General features: G+C 41.1%; 1 protein-coding gene across 2 annotated transcripts in view; it reads left to right on the forward strand.

Annotated features, from left to right (window-relative positions):
* mbtd1 (mbt domain containing 1) overlaps positions 1-21,885 on the forward strand; it is a 142,931-nt gene that overhangs the window by 44,164 nt on the left and 76,882 nt on the right. For both annotated transcript variants that reach the window (XM_086015947.1, XM_086015948.1), the window contains 4 exons: positions 3,232-3,366; positions 3,464-3,552; positions 9,955-10,189; positions 18,029-18,084. In XM_086015947.1, the coding sequence (XP_085872073.1) occupies positions 3,232-3,366; positions 3,464-3,552; positions 9,955-10,189; positions 18,029-18,084 (515 nt within the window). The remainder of the gene's footprint in view (positions 1-3,231; positions 3,367-3,463; positions 3,553-9,954; positions 10,190-18,028; positions 18,085-21,885) is intronic.

Raw genomic sequence — 21,885 nt, forward strand, 5'->3', positions numbered from 1 at the left:
CCACACAGTTGTGCTGAAGCAGTCCTTTAAGGCCTCCTCGGCCTCTCCAGACCATCTCTGAACCGTGCGGGTCACAGCTGGCTGCCTGCGGACCAGAGGTTTGTACACAGACTGGAGAGCCACCAGGTTGTGATCAGCTTTGCCCAGCGGGGGGAGGGGCAGTGATGTGTATGCCTCCTTGGTGTTGGCATAGAAAAGGTCCAGTGTTTTATTGTCTCTGGTGTGGCAGGTGACATACTGTGTGAATGAAGGCAGAGAGGAGGAAGGGGAGGCATGATTGAAGTCACCAGAGATGAGTACCAGGGCATTTGGGTGCTGTGTTTGTAGCCTGCTCACTGCTGCAGTCAAGACATCACAGGCTGTGTCGCAGCTGGCAGCTGGTGGGACGTAGACGGTCACCGCGATCACGTGACTAAACTCTCGCGGGATGTAGAATGGCCTCATGCCAACAGCTAGCAGCTCAATATCCCTGCTGCAAAGCTGCTCCTTAATCGTGATGTGCCCAGGATTACACCATCTATCGTTCACAAACACAGCCAGCCCTCCTCCTTTCCTCTTTCCACTCTCCAGCGTCCTGTCCGCGCGTATGATTTGGAAGCCGTCCAATTCTACGACCGCGTTCGGCGTTAGCGTTGTTAGCCACGACTCCGTGAATAGCATCAGGCTAGCCTCCCGGAAGTCCCTCTCGTGCCGGGTAAGCGCCGCTAGCTCGTCCATCTTGTTGGGGAGCGATCTAACATTCCCCATGATAACAGACGGGAGGACGGGATGGTATCGTCTCCTCCTTTCCCGGCGTTTAACCCCCGCACGAGATCCCCGTCTCTTCCTCCTCAGCTCACGGGGGATATCGGGTCTCGCCCCGGGAGCCGGCGCATGGTTAGCACGGAGTGCTAACAGCTGATTCCGGCTGTAAACAATGGGGGCTCGGCTCCGAGCCAAGTCGCCGGACACGATCGCGCAAAAAATAGCAATCAGCAGCAGCAAGAATACCGCAGTTTGGGTGTCCATTGCTACGCAAGTTACGACTATCAATTATACGAAAAAGGTAGACAAAAATCCCACGAGACAAGATGTCTCATAAGATTGAGTCCGCGAGAACGAGACCAGATGAGATTTTTGCTAAATTTTGAATGTAAAAAAATACCTAATGTAATTTTTTCAGTTTTCAAAATGTTTTTTATTTAACAGACTCCAAGAAAATTAATCATCTAGATCTAAAGTGCAAATGCAAACAGGAGTCACTTATATTATAAATATTATAATATTATAAATATTGCTGCAATAACAGCTAAAACTGAGATCTTTCCTCTTACTGAATACTTTGACAAAATCCAACTGTGATTGTGGGGCAGTAACTCAATTGTATACAGTGTTTTATGTTAATTTATCGGCTTTATTTATATTTTTATTTATATTTGATATATTTGTTAATATTTATTGATATATTTATTAATAGATGTATCACCGCCTCTTAAATGTTTTTTTTTGTTTATTGTATTGTTTTTAAAGTGCTTTGTTACAGCTCTAGCTGTTATGAAATGCGCTGTATAAATAAATTGTATTGTATTGTAAAGTTCAACTTGTTTCTCAGTCAATCTTCAACAAGAGGAATGTCACTGCGTCTGTGTCAAGATTTCTACAACTTGTCATAGTTCTGGGCTCCTCAGAGCTGCAGATACGGCACCCCGCTGCTTTAGATTGCGAGCCATCGTGTCCAAAGAGTTGTTCTAACGCGTGATTACGTCCTTAATTAGTTTGTGCACGGGCAGCTCAAGCTGGCTTTATTTAGACGTCAAAAGTGCTGCTGCTGTTGAGGATCGGTGAAAAAAAAGAAACTATACGCTTGACACGTCCAAACAAACATGATACGCGGCCAACTTTAGACCAGCTGCACTAGCGTTGCATTCATTACCCGCACGATAAGCACTTAATGTGTGGCTCAAAGCCAGCCTCACGTATCGCCACATTCATGTTGCGAGCGTTGTCGGTCACAACAGCGACTCCATGATTTGGCCTTGGAAGTTCCCATTCGGTGACAGCTCCTTTTAGGACATCTGCTATATTCACCTGGACTCCAAAACACCGTCAAAAGAAAATAGATCTCGTGCTGTGCAGGGACGAGAAATCTCGTGGCGTTCTAATCTTGTGAGAACTCGTAGCACGAGATCTCGTCCCATCCCTATATATATATATATATATATTATGTTTCATATTGATAGTGTGAAACATGGGCCTGTTGGATAATCAATTAACTACCTGACCTGCTACTGCTGCTACCTGCTGGTATGGAAGAGTACTACAATGTAGTAAAGACATGATTATGTAGCCAGGCGCTAGACCGTACAGGCACACAAATTAGATAATTTCCCACGGCACACCTGACAATATCTCAGCACGAAGTTTGAAAAAAACTGGCTTAGAGGGAACATTGCTCGCACACCAGTTCGGTGCTCCTGCCCTGCCAGCGAGGTTACGTTCCACGTCCCTAGAGCTAGCTTCTGTAGCTGGAGATCAGACTGCCAAGGTCCCCCGCTTTTGGCCGCCACCCAACGAGCACTCGACCCCTTTGGCACCTCCCACAGGTGGTCGCTGCTCGGGCCCTAACTAGATAATTTTTCGTATGGTGAACTTAGTTCAAAATTTGGAATCATGAGCTATGAATTGAATTACTTCACTTTAGACTTTTTGAACAAAAACTAGTGTGTGTAGAAAATTTACTTTCCCATCACTGGCTGTGCAAATGCCAGTATTTCACACTACAGTTTAGAGTGCAACCAGGGCGAGGGAGGATAAGTGGAGCTTGTTACAAAGAAATTTTAAAAATGGCATGAGGAATTTCTAATTGGCTGGTAACTTTTGGCTGGTGATCAGAAAATTTAATTTAGAACCCTGACTACAAGTAAGCTACAGGAAACGTGTGGTTGAGGTTATTGCTGCCAAAGTAGGGTCAACCCTGACCTGTGAATGTTTACATTATACTGTATAAAAACTATAAAAACATTGTTGTAGTAGTTTAACTAGACCCTTTATTCTTGTGATTCAAATGATCAGATAACATGTTATAACCATTTTTTTTTTTCAGAAATTTCATAAGTTCCCAGTGGGTTCACATACTTTTTCCTCCCACTATACACTGGGGACTTATCAACCAATGTTGATTTTATTGGTGATGATCTCAATCAGCCTGTTGAATAAAGTTGGGCTCTAATTGATATCTTCTTGTTTCCATAGGGTTCAAGGCTCTCCTGCGTTATGAAGGTTTTGACATTGACAGCAGTAAGGACTTCTGGTGTAATCTTTGTATCCCTGAAATTCATCCTGTGGGTTGGTGTGCTTCTAGCGGAAAACCTCTTGTTCCGCCAAAAAGTGAGACTGATCGCGTCAAGCTGTTCTCGTCTTTGAGAGGTCTTTTTTTGTCAGGCTTGTAGTTGTTGTTTGAGTGTATATGCAATATCTTTTGCAGGCATACAGCACAAGCATTCTAACTGGAAAGCATTTCTTGTGAAGCGTCTCACTGGAGCTAAAACACTGCCACCCGACTTTAATGTCAAGGTGAGATGGAAACAGAAATGAACCAGCTACTCGTGTGTGCATATATGTATGTGCATATATGCATTACAGGCAGTCCTCGAATTACGACGTACGTGACCTACGACGTTTAGACTTTACGACGCCCGTGCCTCTTCCTCTTCTCTTTTGTCCCCAGCATCATAGTGACTACGTTTACATGCGGTCAATATTCGGGTTAAAATTCCGATTTCTGAAATATTCTGAGTATATCCTGTTTACATGAATGAGCGGACAGAGTAGCTCCGGCATTTGAATAAGGCACTGTGACGGCGATGCACGGCGTCATGACTGAAATGGACGTCATATCCGCGTGTGACTTTCAACTGTCAATAAAACGCTTGATATTCATGTCACTCACCACAGGAATGAAGCAGCTGGTTTTCGCCTCGCTCCATCTGATTCAGGCAAATCGCCAAAATCCACGTGCTCTATTTAAAACAATTGACTTTGTACTGAAGCCCCGTCAACCGACTTGCCCCTGAAATGTGCGTTAAATTCTTGCAGTTTTTCATTGAAAAGGTTGCTACAGCTAGGGCTCTTGTTTTGAACGCCACATTTGACCCCTCTGTCCAAGCTCCTTGTTCAGCAGTGTTCGATTCCTTTGAGCCAGTTTCTTTGACATTTTTGGAGGAAGTGGTTTGCCATATGAAACCATCGGCTCCCCTTATGACTCCATTCCTCCACACTTTTTTAAGGAGATTGTCCCAACAATTGGTAAATCAGTTTTGGCCATAATCAACAGCAGCCTGTCTTCTGGTGTGGTCCCCCAACATTTTAAGCATGCTGTAGTGCAACACCTGCTGAAAAAAACTGGCCTTGATCAAGCTGTGCTATCAAATTTTAGACCCATTTCTAAGCTGCCTTTTATGTCTAAAATTCTGGAAAAAGTGGTGCACTCACAGCTAAGATCTTACTTGGATAAACACAATGTCATGGAAGTTTTCCAGTCAGGCTCCAAGAAGATGCATAGCACAGAGTCAGCCCTGCTATGTGTTTTCAATGACATCCTTCTGGCAAATGACATTGGAGACCACGTATGTCTCGTTTTGTTGGATTTGACTGCAGCTTTCGATACGGTAGACCACAGTATTGTTTTGACTCACTTGCAACACGAACTAGGCATTAGTGAATGCGTTCTTGAGTGGTTTAGATCCTATTTAGCTGGCAGGACTTTTTCTGTTAGCCCAGGTTCCTTTGAGTCCTGCTCTGCCCCTCTATCGTATGGTGTTCCACAGGGTTCTATTTTGGGGCCATTGCATTTCTCATTGTATTTGCTGCCCCTGGGTTCCATCGTTAGAAAACACGGTACTTCCTTCTACTGCAATGCGGACGACTGTCAAATCTATATCCTGCTAAGCAAAACAGAGGCTTTCTCCTTAAGACCACTTTTGTCCTGCCTAGAGGACATCAAAGACTGGATGTCACTAAATTTCCTAAATTTCAACGAAAACAAAACAGAAGTTATGGTGTTCGGTCCCAGTGGCTCGTCTCCACCCCACCCTGTTGACCTGGGCCCCCTGGCTTCATATCTAAAGCCAACAGTCTTAAACTTGGGTTTCAAAATGGACAGTGATCTTAAATTGGACCAGCAATTCAGCGCTGTTGTAAAGTCGAGCCTCTTTCACCTTAGACAGCTGGCTAAGGTAAAGCCCCTCCTTTCCCATCAGCACAAACAGTCATCCATACCTTTGTTACATCTCGGCTAGATTACTGCAATGCACTTCATTTTGGAGTCAGCCAGTCCCCCTCAAACGTCTCCAGGTGGTCCAAAATGCGGCTGCCCGCCTACTAACTGGAGCTCGGAAGATCGAGCACATAACACCAATTCTGGCTTCCCTTCACTGGCTCCCCGTGCATTTCAGGGTCCAATTTAAGATTCTCCTATTTGTCTTTAAATCATTAAATGGCCTCGCCCCGGCGTACCTCCCCCAGCTCCTCTACTCCTACGCACATTCCCCCAGGCTCAGGGCTGCGGCCCGGGCGCTGCTCGAGGTGCCAAGGACCAAGCGGAGCCTCAGAGGGGATCGAGCCTTTTCTTTCGCTGGTCCTTCCCTCTGGAATGACCTCCCATTGGTTGTTAGGCAAGCCCCCTCTGTGTCCATTTTTAAAACCCAATTGAAGACATATTTCTTTTCTCTGGCTTTTGATCAGACCTGAAATTTTCAGCTCTTTTCCGGTGTCAATTGTATAGTGTTTTACGTCAATTTATTGGCTTCATTTATTTATATTTTCATTTATATTTTATATATTATTCATGTCTATATTCATTAATACATATATCACAGCCTTTTATTGTTTTTTTCTACTTATAGTATTGTTTGTAAAGTGCTTTGTTACTGCTCTAGCTGTTACGAAATGCGCTATATAAATAAAATGGTATTGTTTTGTGTCTGTGTGCGCCGGCAGTATCTTTGCCTTTTTCACCCTCCTCTCCTTCTCCATCCACCAGCAGCACCATAAGCAGTAATTCTAAGTACAACATCTTATATTTTTATTTTAATGTATTTTCGTTTTTTCATACCAAGCATTTTGATGTAAATTTCGACTTTAATGGTGAAATCCGACATACGTGGGAATTCAGGTTACATCGCCAGTGCAGGAACGGACCTAGTTAGTAAATTGAGGGCTTCCTGTACTGTACAATGCTTTGAAAACATTCTTTTTCCCCTTTAATGATTTCAATTATGGTTTGCATATCCAAGTACTGTACAAAAGTAAAGTAAGTACCAAGAAAAGCATTTTATTTTTTTGTGTTTTGTTGTTGTTGTTGTTGTTTTTTTCCACAATATCTTTATTGCTTTTTCACATATACATATGACAATAACAACAAAGCAAAAAAACAAAACAGCTAACCAAACACACAAAACAAAACAAGAAAAATAATACGGGCAACTCCACAATATATTACAGCACAATAGGTGGCTCTGCACACCATTGGCCAACAAAGTTCAGTAAAGGTTTCCATATATCCTCATTTTATCCAAAATCCAGGAAGGGTACATCCATTTTTTTCCAAATAATGCAGTCAGCCTCGTGGCCTGCAGCAGTCCAAAGTCAATCAAAACAGATTTATTTGCGCAAAGTCTTACCCAGTGGATACCCAGTACAAAAAGTGTCGCCAGGTGAGGTATATTAATTCCAACAATTGTTGATAGTACCTGCCCTACTCGTCTCCAATACCTTTGTAACACAGAACATTCCCAGACACAGTGAAAAAGAGAACCCCATTCTTTTAAACATTTAATACAGGTGTCTGGGATATCAGAAGACCACCTGTTCAATTTTACAGGTGTAATATACGTTCTCATCAACCATTTGTATTGCAGTAACCTCAATGTTGTGTTCAGTGTTTTTTCTGGGCTTTACGACATGCTCTGTGCTATTCTTGCTCTGTTACCACCTCCTCTGTCAGAGTTCCATGCCTGTAATCTATCAGTAGAGAATTTGTCATCACAGGTCACCGAAAGGGAGTAGTACAAAGAAATAAGACCTTTATCATCACGATGTGAAATTGTCAGATGTTCCAAATTCTAAATTAATTGCTTTATATTTTGAGGATATGAAGTGTTTGAGTTGCAGATATTTAAAGAAGTGTTTTTATGAATTTGATATTCTTGAATAAGTTCTTCAAATTTAAGCAGTATACCGTTCTCCCACACTTCCGATACCCTTTTCTGGCCACATCTTAAAGCCCCCGTCAACCCTTCCAGGAACAAAGTTTAAGTTGCTGTTGTTGTGGTTTATTTTTCTATGATAACTGTTTTATTTCCCCATAACCCAGTATGGTTACTGTGTAACATTGACCAATCCCGTGTTTCATGTTTTTTTGCTAGCTCGATGTTGCTATACTTTTTTTTAAAAGACGGGTTTCTTAGTTTGGACTGAGCCCGTGATCATGAGTTAGAGAATCTCAGTGTTCTCTGCACATGAGTTGGTCCCTGTATGTTGCGTTAACTTTAGATTTTTGTTGTTTTGTTTTGGTTGGTTTTTTTTTTTGCTGTTTTTTGAAGCTGAAGTAATAAAAAAAATTGCGTGTAATGTGGTTGCGAGGCGACCAAAGTTCTTGTCGACCTACTCAGCGTTATGTGCAAATGACAAAAGTTGCAACATTTTTTACAGTGCAGGTATAATAAGCTCCTCGCTCACGGTTCTCCATGCCTGGTCTCTTTTTTTTTTTCTTGTCCCGGTACTTGTAGCTGCCATGTCATATGTAGCCCAGTATATATTTAGTTTTATATTTTGCAATTTTAATTTTGTGAACATTCTCAAAACTCAACATATTCTGTTTCAATAATTCAAGGGTTATTTCTGTGCATTATTAATCTCCATTGACCATTTTGTAAATATGCATGTTGGTTTTGCATTGTCTGTTGAAGCAAGGGGACATTTATTAATGCGTTTCAAATCCTCTTTAACACAAGTTGAAAGTGGAAGGAAATTCACCTGAAAAAGAGCCTCAAACCTGTCTGTAACCTGCCCACCAAGATAAGTAAATTTATTGTTAGTTACTTTAAATGGTCAGGTATCCAGAGGGAAGTTTTTGGCAGCTGTGTTAAGCGGCATTAGCGCACTCTTATTAGGGTTTAATTTGTTGTCTAACTAGCGACCAAATGTCCCCAAATGTTTTCGTTGGCCTAGGTCAAACATACTGGGATTGGTTTTTATTTTTCCACTCTCGGTCGTGCTAGAGAGCCACTTTGATTTCATCCTTTATAATATATATATATATATATATATATATATATATATATATATATATATATATATATATATATATATATATATATATATATCATCAGGCCCGATGAGAGCACAAAGTTTGGTGAATTTTCGTGAATTTTTAGGGTCTCAAAAATGTGATGATTTGCCGAGATAAAATAAAATAAAATGATAGAAATAATAATTTCTAAAACAATAGGGACCTTGCAGCTTTCGCTGCATCACAGTTGCTCAGGGCTCAGATAGCGACCAATCATGGCTCAGCTTCAGAAAACAGGTGAACTGTGTGATTAGTCATTACATGAGCCCTGAGCAACTGTGATGTCATTTCCAGTCGATAGAAGTGACAAAATAGCCACCCCCTGAGATGGAAAAGAAAAAACAGGTGGATTTTGCTGCTTAATTCATATTCCACAAACACAATATTAATCAGAATGCCAGAATCAGAATAAAACTAGGGGCCTGCATAGAACATATTTTTGGGCAAAAAATGGTTGGGTTGACTTCCCCTTTAAGTGTTTAAAAATGTTCCCACACTCCATTTCAGAAGGTGGCAAAAATGCACCAAAATTTGTTTGCCAACCGCTAAAAGACAGATGAAGAAGAAGCAGACGAAGAATCCAACGTTGAAAAAAAACATTCATTTATTGTCATGGAAACTTAATTTCGGTTTGCACAAGGACTAGGAAGCATTTTAATCCACCAGGATTTTACCTTTGACAAAAATGTAACATGGGATTCTGGTTAAGGTAAGCAAAATTTTAAAGTAAAACTATTAAGAGTTGAAGCAGGCTCCCACTTAACAGTTCAGTAGATTGGCAAATAAGTGTAGGCTATGTGAAATGTCAAATAAATGTGAGTGTAAAGCTGTTTGAGCAGAAACTGACAGTACGATGTTAATAGCGTACTCCATTTACCATTTTAAACATTCCAGTTCAGATAATGGATGGAATTTTCATCAGTTTTTTTTTTTTCCCCCGGTTTGGCGGACTTTTGACATTTACTGACGGAAGCACGGTTAATATAACATGACGGACTGACCGATGGACGATTACGGTTTGGTTCGGCTTGAAAAAATGACAGACTGACGGATGACCGACGGGTGCCCAGGCCGCTCTGACAGATGATGAATGATGGACTGGCAAACTTGCCCATCTCTGGAAAGCATTCAAATTTGTATTTTTATTGTGTTTTCAACTAATACAAATTTGAAGTTGTTTCGCTGTCTGATGTTATTTCATTGCTTATTACTGTTTTAATTTTTTGCCATGGCCCATGGTATTGTTTTCTTTTTTGACTTGTAAAGTTATATAAAATAACTGACCTATTTTGTCAGCCGCTGCTTGTTGCAAACACGTTGTTACAGTAAAATATTATGCAAATATATCTTCAGTCACTGTCAATCTTTACATCATACAAAACTACGGTATTCCAATTGAGATGACTATACATCAGCAAATATGGTCATGCTCTACCAGTGCTACCAGTGCAAAAGTTAGTGTAGAACCCTGCCTTGCTCTATCAGTGCTACCAGTGCAAAAGTTAGGGTAGAGCCCTGCCTTATGGTTAAAAAAGATTATGGATATATGGTGCATATTTTAATTACCACAGTACCAGTATATTTGTGAACTGCCTCATTTGTATACTTTCTCATTTTCGTTACAGGTACATGAAAATACACAGTTCCCTTTTAAGAAGCTGATGCGGGTAGAGGTGGTGGATAAAAACTATCTGTGCCGGACACGAGTGGCCTTGGTGGAGCAGGTGATTGGAGGTCGGCTCAGGCTGGTGTATGAGGAGAGCCAGGATGGATCCGATGACTTCTGGTGTCACATGTACAGTCCTCTAATTCATAATATTGGATGGTCACGCAGCATTGGACATCGCTTTAAAAGATCTGGTGGGTTTATGACACCGCTATCTTGGATGTTTTAAAAGGAGTGAATCAGAATTAGAGTGCAATGCCTTGTTGATGGCAGAGTCAAGAGGACAGACGGGTGTGAAATAACTAAAACTCCAAAATGCCAGTGAAAATGTCACATTTAATAGCATTATAATAAAGTTGCAAGCAGCGATGAATCTCTTAATGAACGTTTTTTATGATCAAAGGTTGACGCTAGACTGCACACATTAAATGTCGCCCATTTGGGCTGGGGTACTTGAATACAAATTTTAAAGGGTCAAAAGTATATATTTTTGTCAGGTTTCATTCATTGAGGTTAGTCAGGTCACATTTGGGGTGGGCGATATGCCCCCCCCCAAAAAAAAGACAGCGTTTGTGAACAATAGCTGTTTTATATTTTCAATTGCTTAATACAGCTTCTGCTAAACATAACGATATTCTACAGCAGGGGTGTCAAAGTCAGATGGATTGAGGACCAAATAAAAAATTTTGCGACAAGCCGAGAGCCGGACTGATAGAATGTTCATTGAAATATTTTAAAATGTACAAATTGGATTGGGTCCTTCGCGCCTGCTGATGGTGTCACACTTTATCTTTATGTAATATATTTCTTTGCATCTATGTTTGTCATCCCCCCTGGCTGTTGTGTTTTTATTTGCTGAGTTACTAAATAAAAAATGAAATAAAGTTACTGCTACTTTTGGGAGGCAGCTCGTACGTCACTTCCATTTGCGTTTCTCCTGCCAAACTGGAACTAGTTGACTCGGGCTGCAAGATTGTATGAACTGTACATAATGTAAAGTAAAACGGAGAGGATTATATGATTGGTAAAATGTCTCCAGCTAACTCTATTTTCGAGTGGCGAGGTATGGATGTGGGTGCTCCTGTCAGAGAACACAGGCCCGTATTCCACTTGACACGTCTATTTATTGTGGTCTGCAACAACACAGACAAAGAATAACCCTTGCAACATCATCCAATGCATATCCATTAGTTAACAATATGCCTAAACATTACAATTCACTGCATTAAGCAATTAAACAGCCAAACAATACATACAATACACATTCACACTTTTCATCACTAGAATAGTTAGCATACTAGCCGAAATAATTAACTAGTGTTCATCAACGTGACATCACTCACGAGAACATATCCAGGCTATTATGTACAGCAGTTACCTGACACAAACCCAAATTATTAAACTCACCTTTTAACATTTACACACAACAACAAACGTGGTGAAATTTGCAATTACTGAGTTTGCTGGAACGAACAAACTACGAGCTAGCTTTGTCGAAGAAGGAAAATAAAAGAAACCACGTCTCTCGCTATCAACACTAGCGCTCGAGGAGCGTTCAATGCCCGCTCACAGTGTGGGGTATCTCAGTACCACATCGAAACTCAATGAATTTATCAAATGCCAACAATTACTAATAATAAAACGTGAGATTTCTAACGGCGGCACGGTGGTCGACTGGTTAGCACGTCCGCCTCACAGTTCAGAGGTCGTGGGTTCGATCCCGGCTCCGGCCTCCCTGTGTGGAGTTTGCATGTTCTCCCCGTGCCTGCGTGGGTTTTCTCCGGGCACTCCGGTTTCCTCCCACATTCCAAAAACATGCATGGTAAGTTGATTGGACTGTCTAAATTGCCCCTAGGTGTGATTGTGAGTGCAGATGTTTGTCTCTGTGTGCCCTGCGATTGGCTGGCAACCAGTTCAGGGTGTCCCCCGCCTACTGCCCAAAGACAGCTGGGATAGGCTCCAGCACGCCCCGTGACCCTTGTGAGGAGAAGCGGTACAGATAATGGATGGATGGATGGAGATTTCTAACATGAAGTATTTCTTAATAAAGTGCGTTTTACTCCAAATAACTTTTCACCACAATCCGATTCTGAAAGCCACGAAAAGTGATGTGAAGTCTTCAGTCGGCACGTAGACGACCGAAGGAGGTTCCTCGCAAAAGTAGCAGTAATGTTCGTTATAACAACAGCCAGGGGGTGGCAAACATAGATGCAAAGAAATATATTACAGAAATTGTGTAACGAATTGGGTTGTCTGTGTTGTGGTCGAATTTGTGTCTTGCCAAGTTGTGTTGTTTCCGAGGTTAATGAATGCATCGTGCGGCTGGATGAGAGGGCATGCGCCCACAGGACAAAGAGAGAGACGAAGCTCTTTTTTGACTGAACGGTTTTCGTACTGTGTTGGCGTCGGCTGCCACCCACAGAAACCGGTTGGACTAATAAAAACGTGATAATTAAACTACGTCTGTGTTCTTGGAAGACGCTACAATATATTTTAAAGCGTGATGTCATCGGCCGGCGCGAAGGACCCGATCACTTCTGCTACCCACACCGGCTTGCTGCGGGCCGGATCTAATAATAAAGCAATATCATCCCAGGGGCCGTAGAAAACCTTCTCGCGGGCCGAATGTGGCCCATGGGCCTTGACTTTGACATATGTGTTCTACAGCAATATGTAATAATGAAGAACGTAATATTAAGTCAAATTTATTTACCGTGTTTTGCGGACTATAAGCCGCACCTGTATATAAGCCGCACCCACTCTATTTGAAATATAGAAATATCATCTATATGAAAAAACATATATAAGCCACACCTATCTATGTTGAAAAATAGGGCCCGTGCATGGTCATCGCCGAGTGAAACCATGTTTCGTGCATGTCAAAATGAAGTCGGGTGGCTTGGTTATCGGCTGTAAGATGAAAACATTTCATCATAAACAAACTTCCGTCTTGGGCGCGAGTATGCTCCGTACATTTTCTAATCCTCTTGCTTTCTCTCTTTTTATCACATATGTACATGCACTCAGTGAGTGAGAGAAAAAGAAAGATGGAATGATCAATGATCACATACACTGTTAAAAAAAGAATTAAGTACGTTTGTTTATGTAGCGGCGGCACGGTGGTCGACTGGTTAGCACGTCCGCCTCACAGTTCAGAGGTCGTGGGTTCAATCCCGGCTCCGGCCTCCCTGTGTGGAGTTTGCATGTTCTCCCCGTGCCTGCGTGGGTTTCCTCCGGGTACTCCGGTTTCCTCCCACATTCCAAAAAACATGCATGGTAAGTTGATTGGACTGTCTAAATTGCCCCTAGGTGTGATTGTGAGTGCGGATGTTTGTCTCTGCGATTGGCTGGCAACCAATTCAGGGTGTCCCCCGCCTACTGCCCAAAGACAGCTGGGATAGGCTCCAGCACGCCCGCGACCCTTGTGAGGATAAGCGGTATGGATAATGAATGAATGAATGTTTATGTAGCTTAAGTGGACGGTTCACAACAAACACACAGCACGTACCTTAGTCTGAATGACTAAGTGTTATTGTTTGCCGCCTTCATCATCTGCAGGTCCTGCACCTGCCCGTTTGTAAATTGCACATGAGAGGCTAAAGATTTCTAATGTTTAAATTTAAAACTGTAGGACCTCACACTACACACAAGATAAGTGAAAATATCCGGCGCACACAAAGGAGGAAGTAGGTCCGGTTTGTAGCTCCACTCAGTATTGGGAATTCTGTAGTGATCCAAACCATTTATAATGTCTATTTTTGCAAGATATAAGTATCTGGCTTCTAATTTATCCGAGGAAAGCCCTGCCAATTTCTTGCATTTTAACATGTTTTTGAATCGACAAATACACAGCCTTTAACATGCCGCTGCTGCTCCAATTTGTCAGATCTACTTCCGCATATCACGTAATTCATAACCTAGTGCATAGCGCCCTCACTGTTAAACTCCTCCACTTGCAGTCATATCCTTTTAATGGCAATTGTATTGTATTGTAATTCTAGTTTGACCGCCCCTACAGGTGGAAGAAAACTCCACAGAATAGCTGCCCCGGTCTTTAAGCCGCATGGTTGAAAACCTAGGAAAAAAATAGTGGCTTAAAGTATATGGCAATGGCCCCCAGCTTTTTTGCGGCCCAGACCTGTAATTATTCACCGTCAAAAGGTTTGTTCAAAAGTAAATAGTAAAGCGAGTAAAGTTTATTACAAGACTTTCGACTTTCCTAAACGGAAGAGCCTTAGAAATTTTATCAGGTGCTCTGGTGATGTGTCACTTTGACTATGCGCGTTCTTCCTGGTACTCTGCTGTCCCCTAAATACTCAAAACTAGGCTTCAGTCTGCTCAGAACAAATTGGTCAGAATAATCCTTCACTTGCACCCCAGAACTCACCACCTCCCTGAACATTTTGATAGACTGGTCCAAGTAGAGGAGCGAGTGACTCTACTCAAAGTGTCTATAGAATTTTCTGTAGGTGTTTTTCCCTTCAAATCAAGATAAAATATGAAATAGAATATTGTTAAAATCAGAAAGATCTATGCATGACATATGTATCTATGTATTATATTATTTAAAACTAACTTTATTGAAAAATAAACATCATATTGTCACTACCGAAACCATTGTCTCAACTGAAACCTTTCTGTATGTTTCGGTAGTGACTGTTTCGGTTTTACTGTTCCCTTCAAATTAAGAAGAAATATGGAATCGGATAGTGTTAAAATTAGAAAGATCTATGTATGACATATGTATCTATGTATTATATTATTTAAAACTTACTTCATTAAAAAATAAACATCATATTGTCACTACCAAAACCATTATGTCACAACCAAAACCTTTTTGTATGTTATGATAGTTAACAATACTCAACAATGCTAGGCACAATGTGGCTACCACACACAGTTTTGCGCATTTGTACAGAGATAGAAAACACAACATTTAGCATTAAAAAGTGCTCACTTTATTGCAGAAATGAGGTGTTCGGTAGTGACGGTCCTTAAAACCACATGCTGATTTTCAGACTTTGGAGGGCACAACTAATTATTCACCATGTGCCCAGTGATGAACATGAAGGTAATTTCTCTTACTGGTGAAATTTCTGGGGATGTGGCTAAAACCAAGCCCTGCCTACAGACAAATACTCTTTGCGTTTTGGTAGTGACATGAAAAGTTGGGACAGGTTTTTTTGACATAAAAATAATCAAATTTGAAAAAAATCTACAAAATCAATGTAAATCTTTCACCATAGATTTAAAAGCAACCAAAATGTTCTATTAAAGTAAAATATTTTTTAAATTGGCAAAAATCTTTTACATTTTCCATCCTTCCATTATCTTTAGCGCTTGGGGGAGATCACAGACACCCCACGGAAGAAACTTTTGGCTCAGCTCCTTCATGACAACAGACTGTTGCTGAGTCAGTGTCACAGAAGATGCCTGTCGATCTCCTGTTCCATCCTGCCCTCACTCGTGAACAAGAACCCCAAGATACTTGAACTCCTCTATTTGGGCAGTAGCTCAGCCGGACCTGGACACTCCATAGTCTTGGCTTGAAGAAGCCAACAGTACCACATCATCTGCAAAAAGCAGAGATTAAATACTGAGGCCACCAAACCAGACCCCCCAAATGCCTTAGCTGCGCCTAGAAATTCTGTCCATAATAGTTATGAACAGAATCAGTGGCAAAGTGCAAGGCTGCACTTTGCCACTGATTTGCCACACATTCGGAGTCCAACCCTCACTGGAAACGAATCCGACATACTTGCCGGCAATGTGGATGAAACTCTGGCATCAGTGGTACAGGGACAGAACTGCCCTTATCAGGGGGCTTGGTACCCTATACTCCCGAAGCACCCCCCATAGAACTACCCGAGGGACACGGTTGAACATCTTCTCCAAGTCCACAAAACACATAGACTGGTTGGGCAAACTCCCTTGCACCCTCGAGTACCATGCCGAGGATGTAGAGCTGGTCCACTGTTCCACGGCTGGGACGACAATCACATTGCTCCTCCTGAATCCGATACTCTACCTCCCGACGAACCCTCTTCTCCAGCACCCTTGAAATACCTTACCAGAGAGGCTGAGTAGTGGGATTCCTCTGTTGTTGGAACACACACACTCCGGTCACACATTCTGGTCTCCATTCTTAAAAAGGTGTAACAGTACGCTAAATCTTCGGTTCAGTTCGGTATATTTTCGGTACAAAAAAATAGCTTTTTTTTTATATGTTTATTTTGAAAAGATGAAAAGTAAATGGTACATTTTTTGGGAAAAAATAAAGAAAAGCAAACCATTCGGGTGATATTCTAAGGAATTACACCAGAATAAAAAATACACTAACAATAAAGATCTCTTAATTTTGTAAATTATTAAAACACTGAAATCTTGACTATGACTATGACACATCTAAGTATTCAAGTTAAAGACAAGTTGTCATTAGAGTACAAATATACACTTTTTGTGATGGAAAAAAAACCCATACAATAACAGTTACAATTATTGCTAATTATATTAAAACTCTTTTTATAATGAAAAAAAAAATACAGTAACTTTAAAAAGTGTTTATGAAATCGTATACACTTTTTTGAAATCTTTGAATGTTGAACAGTATATTGTAACGAATTGGGTTATCTGTGTTGTGGTCGGATTTTTGTGTTGCTGAGTTATGTTTCCGAGGTGCATGAATGCATCGTACGGCAAGCGAGTGGAGCAGCGGAGAAAGAGGAGCGCAAGCAGTTGTACTTGGATTAATAAAAACGTGATAGTTAAACTACGTCTGACGCCGTGTTGCTGGAAGACGCTACAATATGATAAATCTTGCTATTTAAGTTTGACGTTTTTTGCTAATGCAATAACCTAGTACATAGCGCCCTCGCCTTTTGAACTCCTCCTCCTGCAGTCACATCTAGTTAATGGCTGGGCAAATGTATTGTATTGAATTGTACTGTAATTCCGGTTAAAGCGCCCCAAGCGGTGGAAGAAAAATCCACAGAATAAACCACATGGCTCAAAATTTTGGCAAAAAGTTGCGGCTTATAGTCCGGAAAATACGGTATATGCCTGTTAGCACCTTCTTTTGGTGGAAAGGTGATGCTGTATTCAATTACTTTTTCTACAGGGGCACATCTTGTTGTAATGTCAAGACAGTAATCGTGCTTGGCATAGTTTTGACATTGGATACCCTTCCTGATGCAACCCACTCATTTTAACACAGAATTGGGGTCGAATATGCCCATTACGATGTTAGTGTCGTGACTGGGATTTGAACAGTAATCCCGTGTCAAAGACAGCAGTCCGCCGCATAGCTCAGATGCAAGGTAACGTGTTTTTAATCTACCATTGCTAGTAAGAACGTAGTTATCCCAGCATAGCTAATTGGAAATTACTGCATGGTGTTTCCAACTGTTAAACATCTTAACATGGTCGAAATCATGTTAGGATGTTTAACAGTTGGAAAAGGAAAGTCATTTGTGTTGACCTGCAACAAGCTAAGTGTCAACACATTGGGAGCAGAAATCCAGTCTGAGTGTGACGTGAATTCTTGTGGGAGAATGTTTCAGAATTAAACAAAAATAAATTGCAGGCCACGTCTGTGGTCCGAGTGGGTCATGGGCTCTCTCACGTACACCAAGATGTGGTCCGACAAGCAGGTCATCGCAGAAGTGGCATTCTTTTTGCAGAGCGGGGATCAGCAGGCGAGTGTGACAGTCTCGACTGGATCTTTTATTGTATTTAATTTTTTGTATCTTTTATTGTATTGTATTGTAATTTTTTTTAATGAGTCGTTGTGACCATTGCCTGCTATAAAAGCAACCTAAACGGACGCGAGAAGCACTGTGCAGTTTGTGTGTGAGCGAAGGGGCTTGGAGGATGGGGGGGGCGGGGTGTCGATGGCGATTACTGGAGGAATCGATGGAAAAGAAAATTTGTTTCCGACAGCCTTAGTCATGTCAGCCTTGATTACAATTGATTTTATCTTCCTATTATTAAGCCATCAGTATTATAGTACTAACGTGATACAATATATTTTACAGATGCAACAAAGAAAATTGAAGGTCAAGTTGATGCCCCCCCACAGCTCTTCCAAAAGGTAGTTTCAGTAACAATTTCATTTTGCCTTATCAAATTGTCAATTGTGGTTTGAATGGAAAATAAATAAGTGGAGTGTTGATTGAACAAAATACAGATATGTTCACATTCTGTATAGCCCTAGATAGACCGATCCAAAGTTGGCCAACTATGACCAACGCTTACCCCCTGTCGGCTCGTCACGCTGGAAAAATACACCGCAACGACAGACATCGATGCTGACGTGTTACCTTCTGCGTGTGTGTGAAATGTAATACCCTTCCATACCATCGGCGGCGGTAATCACTATTTCTCATGGTTAGAAAAATCCAACCGGAAAGCTATTGGCCGGAGGCGGATTATAAAAACGTAAACAATGCATTCAGCTATATTATTCGCTCACGATGAACTCCCATGCGAAGTAAACCTTCATGTTCTTGACACAGTATTGTGAATTACTTAAATTGTCAACCCTCGCTCTTGTACTTGTAAGAAGATTAGGCAGCAAAGGCGTGTTCACTGTTTATCCGTATTTGTCCTTCCCGTTTGTGCTCTGAGCTAGCTGATTTGCTAGCTAACAGCCAAAATGTGACCAAATGGCACGACTCACGACGACGATTCAACATGCCGAAACGCTCACCAGACGCTTCCTGACAGGTTACGACGCTACGACGGTGGTCACTTTCACCAATCAGACGGTGCAATCAGACGGTTCATGACCTCCGACGTCGGATTGGTGTATCTCGGCCTTATGACATAGGAGAATATGATATATCAAAACAAATGATAATTTAACTTGTAATGTGTCGGTACCACCTTTTTTGTTGTTGTTGGTTCATAAGTGCAGGACTTGACATTGTGACCATTAAGGTTACATTCTTTTGTCAATGTGTGCTGGAAAAAATGTCAGCCAGTCGCACAGTACGAGTGCTTAATGCTCCTACTCGGACATACAACAAAGGCGCTCCAACTCTGTCCATCTGTCAGACTACACACTAGGGCTGCACGATATTGGAAAAAAATGACATTGCAATTTTTGGGGGGTTTGCGATATATATTGCGATATTAAAAATAGAATTTTCACCAGATGACTTGAACAGATTTGTTTGGGAATAATTTGGTTAACTCACCATGACATCATTGTACTCATATAATATCGTTTAATCCAGACTAAGGGAGTTCATCTGTGAATGATGATTGCTGTATAAGGGATCGCTGAGGTCATGTCTCTGTAACATAATAGATTATTTAACATTGTATTTCACACTTCAATGTAAACAGCAGCAAAATATTAAGCATATTTTCACCAAAAAAAATAAAAAGAACAGGTGCACTCAACCCTTGAGTCATTTAAAAAAATAGGAGAAAATAAAAAACCGCTAAAGCAGCAGCAGAGCTATAAACATCTTTAAACTAAACTATGAAATATTACAAAATTAAAAAGCAGGTGTACTAGCGCCTCAGTTGTTTACAAAAATATAACATTAAAATAAAAAAAAAAAACTTTGTGATACTGCAGCAAAGTTGTAAACAAATTAGAACAAAAATATTACAAATGAAAGAGCAGGTGCATTAGTCCCCAGAGTTGTTCACAAAAATATAACAATAACTAAAACGGTCTGTGAAACATATTGCATCCGTGATTTGTCGGTGGTGTTTGGACTTCTTATCATAAGGAGTTATGCTGGCGAAGGCGTCTGTAATTTTTTTTCGAGTAGTTGTAGTTTCACCTTGGGTGCCACTTGTTAGTTTGAACTGCTCATACATGGGTTTGTGACGGCGATTGCTGCAACAACGGTGAGGACTGTTGGCAAAGGATGTTTTGTTGTTCTGAATCTTCCTTTTTATTGCTGAAATACTTTCATATTTTGGATGTTGACTTTCTTTTGGGTACTAAATCCACTGCCGCTTTTGCCGCTGTCATTTCCTCCATGTCGCCTGTTAATGTTTTCAGAGCAGACAGCAGGGGTTGTGAGAGTGGAGGGGGAGGGTCCGGTGACTGATTGGCAGGAGGGAGGGGGTGAGCGAGACATGTCTGTGTAAGAGCACGGAGTAGCTTGCTGCTTTTATGAAGCAAAACAAAAGTTTGCGTGTTCTAAGAAAAAAAAAAGTTAAAACATCGCACGTTCTACGATGGGACTATCGTGCATGTGCACATCGTAATCGCGATGTTCAAACGACACATCGTGCAGGCCTACACACACAAGGTGGAATGCGCCTCAAGTTAAATCCTTCCTGTATAAATTAAATAAATACATCCAAGTATAGATGTGCAGCCTACTTTTCCACGTAAACGCCCATCTAACTTACCTGGTGATATTTGCTTTATAAGAGCTGGCTTCCCATTCAGCTCTCTTGCATTTACTGAGGCGCTCACGACCCGCTCCATCCACATTTATAAATGCTGTTTGCACTACTATTGTAAAACAATATATATATATATATATATATATATATATATATATATAGGGAGAGAGGGGGAGAGGGAGAGGGAGAGAATACTATGATATACACTCATTTGGATGTAAAATTATTCAGATTTAAATCATCACTTGCGAACTATCTGTTCTAACTTATACACACAAAATACATATGTTGAATAAACAGCCTATTTTCATAGCCCTTCATGCTTGTGAGAGTGAGACATGGGATACCTACTGTATTCACGTGAATGTACATTTGTAATAAAGCAAGGTGCAGCATTTGTACTTCTAAAATATATTCAGTGATTCTAACCGACCCCCCAATGTGTAACGTCACATTTGTATGCTGCCAGAGGGGCAGGTGGTTGAGTGAGTGGGATAACAGAAGTCTGTTATGTGTTTCTAAAAATGGTTAACACCTGTGCTGTTTATGGTTGCTCTAATCGGTCAACTAGAGATTTTATTTTGTGATACCGGCAGTGATTCAAATTAACCGGAGGCAAAAACGAAGTTGTTTGAAAGCAGACGCGCACAATGGGTGTCAAATCTTCAACGTGACCACTTAACACCATCACAACATACAAAGTTATGATCTGATGACTTTATATCAGTTATTGTTTTCTTTTTACTTTTAATTCAAGATTTACTTTGCACTTTGGTCAACATTAATCTGTTAATTATATAGGCATACAAATTTCATATACGTTGAGGGAACATTATTTTGCTGAGTGTTGTGTTGTAAACAAACTCGTCTCTTGGTTAGCAGTTAGCAAGCTATGACGAGCTCGCAAAGCTTCGACGGGTCATAAAGACGAGTTTATCTGGACACAAACCATTTCATGAAAGATGTTTTACACCATTAAACTAGTAATCGATGTACTGTGTCAAACAAAAGCAACATACTTTGCTACGAGACAAAGATCCAGCCGACATGCCCCCAAAGTAATTACAGGCTCTTGATACCGCCCCAAAAAAAAGTGTCCGTGATTGACGCCGCCGCGGGAGAGATGCTAACGGCAGAACCTTTTTAAGGATCATTAGCTGTCTGATTTACTATTCGAAACCGCTGAGGACACGCTTCAAAATGTGCCACTAGTACTTTACTACTTACCCAACTGCGTGTGCTTATTTCCACTGCGAACCCCAGGGTTTATTTTATCGTATTTATAATTATTTGGGTACAACAGACGACGCAACAGAAGTCGCATTCAACAAGTTATTTATTTTCCACACTTCCCTTCGTTCACGGCTTTCAAAATAAAAGCATACCAGCAAACCACTATACACATCAGGTTTGCCGCGGTGTATTTCTGGAAGTAGAAGACGCCAAAAAAAGTGCATGAACTCCACCTTGATGTAGCAGCGTCATTCTTGAGTGCTGTGCGCATCTTAATATACTC

The sequence above is a fragment of the Filicampus tigris genome, chromosome 19 (genome assembly GCF_054856515.1).
Source record: "Filicampus tigris isolate MCC_2025a chromosome 19, RoL_Ftig_1.0, whole genome shotgun sequence".
NCBI classification, from domain to species: domain Eukaryota; kingdom Metazoa; phylum Chordata; class Actinopteri; order Syngnathiformes; family Syngnathidae; genus Filicampus; species Filicampus tigris.